Raw genomic sequence first — 10785 nt, 5'->3', positions numbered from 1 at the left:
GGCTGACTGAGATGAATACCTCTCTTAGAGTTTTCCCCACTTGATACAGTAATGTTACTGTGACGGTGCCACCTGAAGACGGAAGCTTGTGTTTCCTCCGAAACGTTGTGATTTAATTCATCTTGTTTTTTTCTTTTTTACCTACTTGACTTTACAGAAAAAACCAAAGATCATGAGATGAATACCGTTTGCTTTTTTCGGCTTGGGCTACTCGATGGCTGTAAGGTTGTACTATTAAATCAATGGATTGTTCAGTGTCATACTTCACCATACAACTCAGTGCGCTTTGGTGAAGTGGGGGCCTCAAGACCACCACCCGTGGTAATCCACCTTGGGACATGCAAAACAAACTGATTGTATCGCTGCATCTTCTCGGTATACGTCCTCTCTCGGATGCGATTTATTCATTACAAATCTGTTCACATTCGTATTGTATACTTTAAAAAAAAGAATGTCCATGCAATGGGATTAGGTTGTTGTTGTTGTTGTTTTGCTCCCTTGAATAAGAGACAGATGGTGTGAGTGGGCTCACACCTGCTCATGAATAAAAGTGGTTATCTCCAATTATAGCTGTGGTTGAGCAAAACGTCCTCCTCAATTACATGGATTCGTTGAGGAACAACTCGAGGTACAATCTCGCCATCTGCTGGTGAATATTGGGTGATGCTGCGTGTGCAGTTGTGCTCAAGCACATAACAAAAATAAACTCAACGCGATCATCAAGAAAACTGTGGCCATAAAAGGAAAAATATAAGCCGACGATTTTGGCAATGGTTTTATGTCCAATGAATAAGGCTCATTGTCCAAAACGTCACCGATTATATACACTCCCACGTATCCAAGACGGCTGGCCAGAGTGGGAGAAGTAGGCCAAATACCCGCTGAGAGCTCCCTCCAAAGGGGGGCTCTTCCGTCAGCACTGACATTAGCAAGCAATTGCAAAAACTGCCCTCTCCCTTTGAAATTGCTACACAAAAGTTGCATCTTCTCAGAGCTTGTTTTTTCCCCAATGCAAACCCCTGGTGCACATTGACCTTTTATTTTAAGAAAGCACCATTTGAAAATCTCACATTCTCCCAAAAAAAGAATAGTTACAATTTTTTATTCAAGTTGTAATATAACCCGAACTCTCCTTTTGCTCTAACGAGGCACATGTATGTCCCACAGTGTGCTCCCCCCATCGGCTCAATAAAGGCAACAAATGAGATCTCGCGAGAGTTCGCCGCGGCTCTGCGCCCTCCGCCACCACGGCGTCACCAAATCTCGCGATGTTTGGGCCGGGTCCTCCCCCCCCCACTGCCTCCCCCCACCACACGCTGGAGGAAAAGGGAAGAAACTGGAGCGGCCGGGAGAGCCACTGGAGCTGGCTCAGCCTGGAGCCACTAGATCCACAGGAGCTCGTGGCGCTACTAGTTTCCCCGGGAGACGGCAAGAGGAGCCCACGCCGCTTGATCCATTCAAGTGAGAGACATTGGAGCCACTGGATCCGTCAAAGCTGTAGCCACCAGGTCTACTGGAACCGATAGAACTGGAGCCGCTGGATCGAGCGAATCCAACATCGGAGCCACGCGAGCCATCGGAGCTGGAGCCGCCCAGGTCACTCGATCCAGCCAAGCAGCTGGAGGAGCCACGTGAGCCACCAAGAACCTCCGCTGGTGGTGGGGCTGGAGACGCAGCGTCTACGGGAGCCACCGAATTCATCTGGGACACCTGATTCACCACATCCACCACCAAAGCCACTCGAGCCACGGTAGCACCGAGCCGAGATGTCGACGCAGGACGGGCTGTACGTGACGGACGCCACCGAGATGCCGGCCGAGATCGTGGAGCTGCACGAGATCGAGGTGGAGACCATCCCCGTGGAGGCCCTGGAGGGCATGGAGGTGGAGGTTCAGCAGCTGCAGCAGCACGAGCAGCAGGAGCAGCTGGAGCAGCTGCAGCACGGAGGAGGCGGAGGGGTCATCTCCCTGCAGCCGCTCAGTAGCAGCGGCGACGACGATTTTGATGATGACGATCAGCAGCAGCAGCACCGCTACCACCACCACATCATGGCCCATCACCTCCACCACGAGGTGATCCTGGTGCAGACCCACGAGGAAGTTGTGGGTGAAGAGCAGCTCGATGTTTCAGCCTTCGATGACCACATTTTGGTGCCAGTGCCCCTGGCTATGACAGAGGAGCGTGAGGCTGAGGAGGAAAGTGGTAGTGATGATGCTGATGATGGAGATGATCATGATGATGGTGATGATGGAACTCGGTACGCGGTTAGGCACCAGCAAGATGACGACGACGACGATGATGACGATGAAGAGGAGATTAGGGCTGGACAACAGCAACAGCAGCAGCAACGTCAGCAGCAGCAGCGTCTTCTGCTCGGGCGAGCGGCCTTCTCCTCGGGCCCCGTGGCAGCCAGGAAAGCCGGTGGCAGGAAGACCGGAAAGAAGTCCCAGGGGACCCGGCGTGGTCAGCACGGCGAGGCGGGGCCCGAGAGAAGCCCCCGACGTTGGGAGCAGAAGCAGGTGCAGATCAAGACCCTGGAGGGCGAGTTTTCCGTCACCATGTGGGCATCAGGTCGGTTCAAGCCTCTGGGGCAGGGGGTGAGTCTGAGACTTGGGTAATTGAAATGACCAGCGTGGTGATGAAGTATGGTCAAATAACCCACCACGGCCATCTGGGCATCAGGTCGGTTTGAAGCTTCTGGGGCAGGGAGTGAGTCTGAGACTTGGGTAATTGAAATGACCAGCGTGGTGAAGTATGGTCAAATAACCCACCCCCATCACGGCCATGTGGGCATCAGGTCGGTTTGAAGCTTCTGGGGCAGGGAGTGAGTCTGAGACTTGGGTAATTTAAATGACCAGCGTGGTGATTAAATATGGTCAATAACCCACCACGGCCATCTGGGCATCAGGTCGGTTCAAGCCTCTGGGGCAGGGGATGAGTCTGAGACTTGGGTAATTGATATGACCAGCGTGGTGATGAAGTATGGTCAAATAACCCACCACGGCCATCTGGGCATCAGGTCGGTTCAAGCCTCTGGGGCAGGGAGTGAGTCTGAGACTTGGGTAATTGAAATGACCAGCGTGGTGATGAATTATGGTCAAATAACTCACCGTGGCCATGTGGGCATCAGGTCGGTTTGAAGCCTCTGGGGCAGGGGGTGTCTTGAGACTTGGGTAATTGAAATGACCAGTGTGGTGATGAATTATGGTCAAATAACCCACCGTGGCCATCTGGGCATCAGGTCGGTTTGAAGCCTCTGGGGCAGGGAGTGAGTCTGAGACTTGGGTAATTGAAATGACCAGCGTGGTGAAGTATGGTCAAATAACCCACAACCATTACGGCGTGAGAGAGGCCTTCATCATCCAGCAGTGGATTGATAAAAGGGGCCGTTTGTCCATGTGTATTGTGACATGAGGGCCTGGGGTGAGTTTATTGCAGGGGACTGGATCAGATGGAGGTCTGAAGCCATATTTTATGGTTCACGGTCAGGATTTGGGGTTGAGGTTCTGACTTTAAAGATGACAATACTCTATTTGATTTGGGTCACTGGAAGGGTTTGGTTGTGGTTCTGAGGGGTATTGTGTGGAATTTGGATGAGGGACATTTGTTGTAGTTCTGAGTTCCGGTTTGGATAGTACACATTTTTTATGTTTGGGATTCGAGTCCGGGTGTTTAATTTCTGCCTTGGTTTGGAATTCGAGTCGGGATTTGAGATATGGTTATGGCATCGAGCACCTCGAGATTTTGTTCAGTTATTGTTGTACATGTGCGGATTAGGGGATGGGGTTGAGTCTGTGGGGTTTAGATGTTTGCGTGTGGGTGCATGTTCAGGGCACCTTTTTGCAAATTGTGTCTTGAGCCAGGGGTTGGGATCAGGAAGGAGGTAATGTATGAAGCTATGAGATTTGGCTCATGATTTTTTTTATGTGGTTGTGGGTCATTGTTTATCGCGTGTAGGTAAACAGGTGAAATGCGTGATTTAATCCCTTGTTCTACATTAGGGTGCGGGTTTGGAGATTTATTTGGGTTCATGGTTTAATATCCGTGCTTTCGTCTCACTGATGTTAAGAGTGGATTTTAAAACAACCAACAAAAATACTGCGCATTCGTCCCGCTTAATCTCTCCATTGTTATTGTTGCTGCGGTTAATACAAAGGCAATGCAGCCACTCATTATCATCATCACCGCTGGTTACGTCATGGGCGGATCCTACCCCCAATGTCCCCCCCCGTCACGCCAGGAGACGTGAGGGGGAGAGGCCCGCTGTGTATTTGAACGTATTTTGCCTCCCCCTTTTTAAAGTACAGCCAATCAATGGTAGCTTTCCATCCATTCATTTTTTGTTGCTTTACCTCATCGTCATCCCACCAACGAGAGGTCGATTTCAGCCACCAGGGGCCCATCTGGGTCGCAGTCCGGCAATCATTATAATTGCTAGTCGGGATAGGCGAGCGCGTTTGGAACGCTTCTCCCTATTGGTTCCCGCCACATGTTTCCACCAATAGGGGCTGTCGAGACGGCGACCCGCGCCTGTCTAGTCTATGGTTTTGAAACTAATTTAAAATGGGCAAAACGGGATTTTTTGTCCCAACCTTCCAAAAAAAGAGAATTATCTTTTTTTTTATTTCATCAGCCTATGGATAGTTTAGGTCAATGCTTTCCATCAGCATTTGTTTCGGCGCTAAACATTTCACTAGTCTCGTCTGTATGTGTACAGGCCATTTGTCAACCCAGATTTGAAGCTTTCGTGACTGCAAGGATTCTTAGGTTTTTTTCGGTAAAGTCACGTAGGTAAAATTTTTTTTAATTAATTAAAGTAAAATAAAAAATAAAATAACAAACCTAAGAATATTTGTCCATCCACTGCTGGATATGAGGCCCCTCCCCACGCATCTTGCCTCCATACAACTCATAAGACGCCCACAGTATTTGCAGGCCACTCCGTGACCACAGTTTTAAAGGCAACACGGTGCCTCTGAACAATCAAATCAAGTGCAGTACATCAAAATTGTTTGATATATTGCGTTATAAAATCGACCAATTATCGATTTGCACTGACCATCCAGGAAACGAGATTCAGTGATGCTTTTCGTGGTAAATAGAGGGCATTATGCATTTTTTAAAATTCTAGATTTGAAGCTTTCGTGACTGCAAGGATTCATACTCTTTGTTTTTTTCGGTAAAGTCACGTAGGTAAAAAATAAAATAAATGAAAACAACTAAATTAAATCATTTAATTTAGTTGTTTTCATTTACTTTATTTATTTTTTACCTACGTGACTTTACCGGAAAAAAATAAAGAGTATTTTATTTAAAATATTTTATTTGGATGATAGTGACGGGAGTGGCAGCCAAGGAATAGAACGTGTCCGAGAACGCGTCCACCAAGGTGGTTGAGTAATGAAATGGGATTGTAATACATCCCAGAATCGTAAGAGATGGTGGCAACTTGGTGAGGTCTTCATACAGCTGTGAATTGATAATGGCGAATGATCATGATGATTATTATTATCGTCCACTGTTGTGAAGCCTGCCTTGGCGACCAGGAGAGAAGGGGTCATCCTAGCTAAGAGGATAGGGCCCCTGAGGCTGAGACAAAGGAGATGACACCCCTATATTTACCCGCAAACTATTTTCGTGTGGCACAGCCCTTACCTTTTTTACAATCTTAGAATCTGGGCTGGGACAGTATTGGTTCTCCTTAAAATGTGAACATGAGTGACCTGTATTTTAGAACTGGAAAAAAACTGACCGTACGGTTAGTGCATCTTATTTATGTGCGTTAATGCACAGTTGAGTGTTATCACCTCATGAGTTGAATTTTATTTGGGTGCTCTGGGTTTCTCCAATGCATTAAATAAACTCGCACTCAATTAGATAAATATCGCAAAGCACGAAGATCATACAGATATGTTTTGAGGCTGTCCTGGAGAAATTCAGGATTACTATTGGGTGTTTTTAGATGCTTTCACGTTAAACGTTTGCTATATCAGGAAGTATAACATAGTCCTTGTGGAAACAAGACAAGAGTCGAAAATGACAAGAGATCCACAGTCAAGACCGTCCATAAAACACTTTGACATGCAAGTATATGTCCAGCAAGTTTGTGAATCTCTTGCTGAAATGAGGGCCTCCCCACACCATGCAGACAATGAGGGTTATTTGATCATACTTCCTAATGCTGGTCAATGTGGATTGGTGAAGGTGGGGTAATGTATTCTGCTTTTCTGCCCATAGTGGCTACCACACGTGTTTTATGCATGTTGGTCCATCATCTGAGCACTATCCAGGCTCAAGCCTGCATAACTTTGAAAGTCCGATGGAATTGGGTACATTCTGGATTATTTGATAGTAGCCGGAAGGAACTTTATGGATTTTCATATACAAATTTTGCAATGTTTGAGGCCCAATGGTGTTATGAATCGTGAAGGGTCTGCTATTGTAAAGTGTGATATCACCTTTCATCCAGTTTGTTTTGTTAAACAGCTAAATATTGAAATGTTTTTTTTTATATTTATAACATTATTTTGTACCACACTCATAATGAGCAAATTATACAAGATTGCTCTTTACATGAAGTAATGCTCACTAATTATTAGCTAAAAACAAATGGCTCATGCTTCTTTTTACCTGCCTACAGCCGATGGTAAAAAGTCTGACGTGGAGCCAGAAGACATTGTGGAAGAAATCATCTCGGCCGGGTCACCATTGCCCGACTACTCTGAGTACATGACAGGGAAAAAGTTACCTCCTGGTGGCATTCCTGGCATCGACCTCTCTGACCCCAAGCAGCTGGCAGAGTTTGCCAGGTACAAGGATATATTATTCATGTATTCCCTGCCTCATTCTGGGTAATGCCACGGAGTGAGGTAATTTGTTTGGGACATTTGCACACACTGGCTCACTTTTGATTTGTACATGACACCCAAACATTGTAGTTTGTGAGTGTTAGAGTAAAGCATTATCGGAAGAGGCTGATGGTAAAACCCTCAGTACTCCAGAAATTTGGACTCATGTTATTTTGGTGGGGAGCAGTGGTAAAGTGGTTCGTGCTCTGGACTATGAAACCAGAGACCTGAGTTTGATTCTCGGCCATGTGTCATATTTATCAGTCGCGAGTGATAAGCAGTCGTGCTTGCCCCTCTTCACCAACTTGCAGTGATTTGTATGGACTAGTATGGTCAAATTATTTACATGGTGGAGGGAGGCCTTCATCCAGTAGTGGATTGACATAGGGCTGTAAATTCTAAAATACAATGGCTTCTGTGAAATCATATGATCTCCCGTAATTAGTAACAGGTGTTATTTTATTTTTGCTTGAGAAAAGGACATGACCACTGGTTTAGTCAAAAAAAATATAGATCTTCATGGTGCTTAGTGAGCATATTTCGGGAATTAATTACTTTTCATTTTTTCGGCCTGACATTGCACAAGGATGAAGCCGCGGAAGCCAAAAGAAGATGACTTGCCCAGAACCATTGCATGTCCGCACAAGGTATTTTAACGTTTTGTGAGTCTCTTTAAAAAAAAAAGTCCATAACACTTGCATTGGTATCATTTAGAATGATCGTGTTTTTATTGTATATTTATCGACAGGGGTGCAACAAAATGTTCAGAGACAACTCAGCCATGCGAAAGCACCTACATACGCACGGGCCTCGTGTGCACGTCTGTGCTGAGTGTGGGAAGGCTTTTGTGGAGAGCTCCAAGCTCAAGCGTCACCAGCTGGTCCACACTGGCGAAAAACCTTTCCAGGTAAAATGCCGTGCATGCTGTCACGATGAAATAAGTCGATGGATTAACCTTCAGACATTTTTAAAAAAGTTTTACCTTTATGGTTATATGTGCTCAACTTCATTATGGTAGTTTGCTGTTTATGCATTCATATAACATTTATAATAATAATAATATTTCGAACAGGAAGGCTTCAATACATCCCAGCATTTTTTTTCAGAGAGTCCTGAATGAGATTTTTGCATTTACATGTTATATACAATTAAAATTGTTCTATGTTTCAGTGCACATTCGAAGGCTGTGGAAAACGCTTTTCTTTGGACTTCAATCTTCGGACGCACGTTCGAATTCATACGGGTGACCGACCCTACGTCTGTCCCTTTGATGGTTGCAGCAAGAAGTTTGCACAGTCTACCAACCTCAAGTCCCATATCCTAACACATGCCAAGGCCAAGCACAACCAATGAACAGCGCAAATGGCCATTTCGCACAAAAGCATTTTGCCATATTCTGCAGGGCATTGCCTAACCTTGTGTGCCCCTTTTTTGCTTGAGCTGCAGCCAACCAATAGCCCTAGCAAAAGGGCATGAACATATTCATAATTATTGACTGAATTGTGTATTTAAAATATATACTGACCTAGAATATAATAATTTATATTTTACAACCCTTTGCCACACCGTGTGGATTTTGGGGATTGACCGTACAGTTGGTGACGGAGTGGGGGCTCAGGACCGTTACAGATATCACTCGCTGCTGATGTACGTTGAACTTCTTTCGCATCATATGTAGCCAATCGGAGTTGCAAAATATGTCAGCCGTGGCCGGGAATCAAACTCAATTCGCCGGGTTCTTAGCGCAATGCACAAACCAATGCGCCACCACTCCACCCCAAACCTATAATTAAGATTTTAAAATATTTGGCCTGTAATCCAACAACATACTATATTTTGAATGTGTGATGTTTGTGAAAGGGCTTGTTTACTTGTGCTCTATATTGTACAGTAGAGGCCTGCAACTCTCAGACTACAAGATTTGTGATAGATTTTAAGTGTTTGTCTTGACGCTGAAATATGCACAGCATGTATTCTATGTTCAGCACGTGCACATGTGTGAACCAGGTTTTAAAAAATAATTTGTTATACACTTCGATATGCGTATATAGTGTTTATTTGTCATGGTTAATAATTGGACAAATGCCCTTTTAAAAAATATATCTCCTGTGGAGTGATATGTGACAACTGCACATACTCTTGTGTCTTAATTTTTTGCGTGTGATCCTTGAAATTTTGTGAGCCTGAAATCGGCATTAATATGTTGGGTTCTGTCTTTGTATCCAACATACCAAAATCAAGAAACTACTTTGTAAAGTATTTAACGAAATGTATATTTTTGAATATAGTATTGAATAAGATGCAATAGATCGTAGCTCGGACTAATTCTGATCCCAGGTGGTTTTATAGGAAAAAGTACTAATATTTTTCGAGGTGTGTATGGTATCTGTTAACTGTTGTACAGTATTAAAACAACAGATCTGCTTGTTGGAACTGAAACTATTAGCCTTTCCCTATTGTACCCGTTGCAGTATTGGCTGTGCCACCGATCGTATTGCAGATGGTAATGTGCGGCACATACAGGCTTCAATAAACTTTATATCCCATTCTAAGTGCGTGCAATTAATTTCCCATTTATGTTTTTACTATAGAGTTCAGTTCTTGTGCAGCATGTTTCAAGAGGCCACTTTCATTTTCAAATACACTTTTTGAAGTAAAAAACATGTAGAATTTATATGATGTAAAATATTGTTAAAATATAACGATGTTACCACAAAGTGTGTCTTAATTAACCGATGTTGCTGTTATGTCTATAATAAATCGCACTTGGAATCTGCATGCAGTGGGTTTATACAAATCTCCACACTTAGAATTCACATTTATTGATGATCATTGTATGCCTAGTTAAACTCTAGATGTATTCTTTATTTTTACACTTATTTACCCAGGAAGCTCTGCAACAAGTGGAAAACGTTACCACTGGACAGTGTAACGGCCTCAGAAACTCCACAACCGATGCAGTAATTGAAATCCCAACAAACTGAAGGCAGCATTTTACATCTCTCTTTAATAATTGCAACAAAGTGTATAATATTATTGTTCAATTTGCTTGCAATTATTCCACAAGGGTGCCTTATCAAACATTGTTTTAGTCAACATTCACACCTAGTTCTGAAAAGGGGGGTTGTGGATAGATTTATGATGGTTAGACCATATTGTATGTATGTACAACTTATTTTGCACTGAAGTAGCCAACCGTGTTAATGGCTCTGAAACATTTGAAGTAATTTTAATGCACCACAAACTATTATTTCCCAACAGAAACTCAGATCTCCCCATTGTTGACCTCACTTAATGTTCCCAGCCTATACACAGCCTTTTTCACTCTTTGCAGAAATGGAGTTTGTGTATTCATCAAAAATCACGTCTCTTTAACACTGGCCTGTTCCTGATTCTCTGGAACTGGTTTTGATCTTCCGTGTGTCTGCATCTCTCATTTTTGGTCTGATTCAAATCTGCCAAACACTGGATTGATTGGCACGCTGAGGTGAGTGGTGCGTGTGCATTTGTGAGTGTGGTGGGTGCATTTATGAGATAGAAAAATAATGCATGGATTTGCCAGTTCAAAATAATTCACAAACAATTACTTTGTGGAAGATCCAACGCAGAAGATCCCTGAGTATGATCTTCGAATCTCATGGTCCACCCTAAATCGCATCCGCACAAATCATGGCAATAGGTGCGGGGGTACCTGATGCACAAATTAGAAAATTAAAAACTCTCCAGCAGTGTGCGACTCTGGTCATCCAGAACAGACGGTAACAACGTATGCCCCGATCCACAAATATGAAGGAGACATCCATCACAGCGATACACTGGCTTTACCACCTGAATGTGAAATTGTAGTTGTCTGTGCATCAGCAGCCTTAGGAAAGACGAAGTTAGTGGACGCTAGAGAGCGCTAGGGAGCCGCGTTCTAATCTCTCACCGTGGTTAT

General features: G+C 44.2%; 1 protein-coding gene across 2 annotated transcripts; it reads left to right on the top strand.

Annotated features, from left to right (window-relative positions):
- The first annotated feature begins 1294 nt into the window (after positions 1 to 1294).
- LOC144728852 (uncharacterized) lies at positions 1295 to 9624 on the top strand. 2 transcript variants are annotated; one of them, XM_078608541.1, is made up of 5 exons: positions 1295 to 2571; positions 6641 to 6809; positions 7435 to 7495; positions 7597 to 7755; positions 8019 to 9624. In XM_078608541.1, the coding sequence occupies exons 1-5, from the start codon at positions 1767 to 1769 to the stop codon at positions 8199 to 8201; spliced, it is 1377 nt and encodes a 458-aa protein (XP_078464667.1). In that variant the 5' UTR covers positions 1295 to 1766; the 3' UTR covers positions 8202 to 9624. The 2 variants fall into 2 exon arrangements, with proteins under 2 accessions (XP_078464667.1, XP_078464668.1); XM_078608542.1 differs by lacking the exon at positions 7435 to 7495.
- The last annotated feature ends 1161 nt before the right edge of the window (positions 9625 to 10785 follow it).

The sequence above is a fragment of the Lampetra planeri genome, chromosome 30 (assembly GCF_965212315.1).
Source record: "Lampetra planeri chromosome 30, kcLamPlan1.2.h2, whole genome shotgun sequence".
Taxonomy (NCBI): domain Eukaryota; kingdom Metazoa; phylum Chordata; class Hyperoartia; order Petromyzontiformes; family Petromyzontidae; genus Lampetra; species Lampetra planeri.
This window is presented reverse-complemented; position numbering and strand designations above follow the sequence as displayed.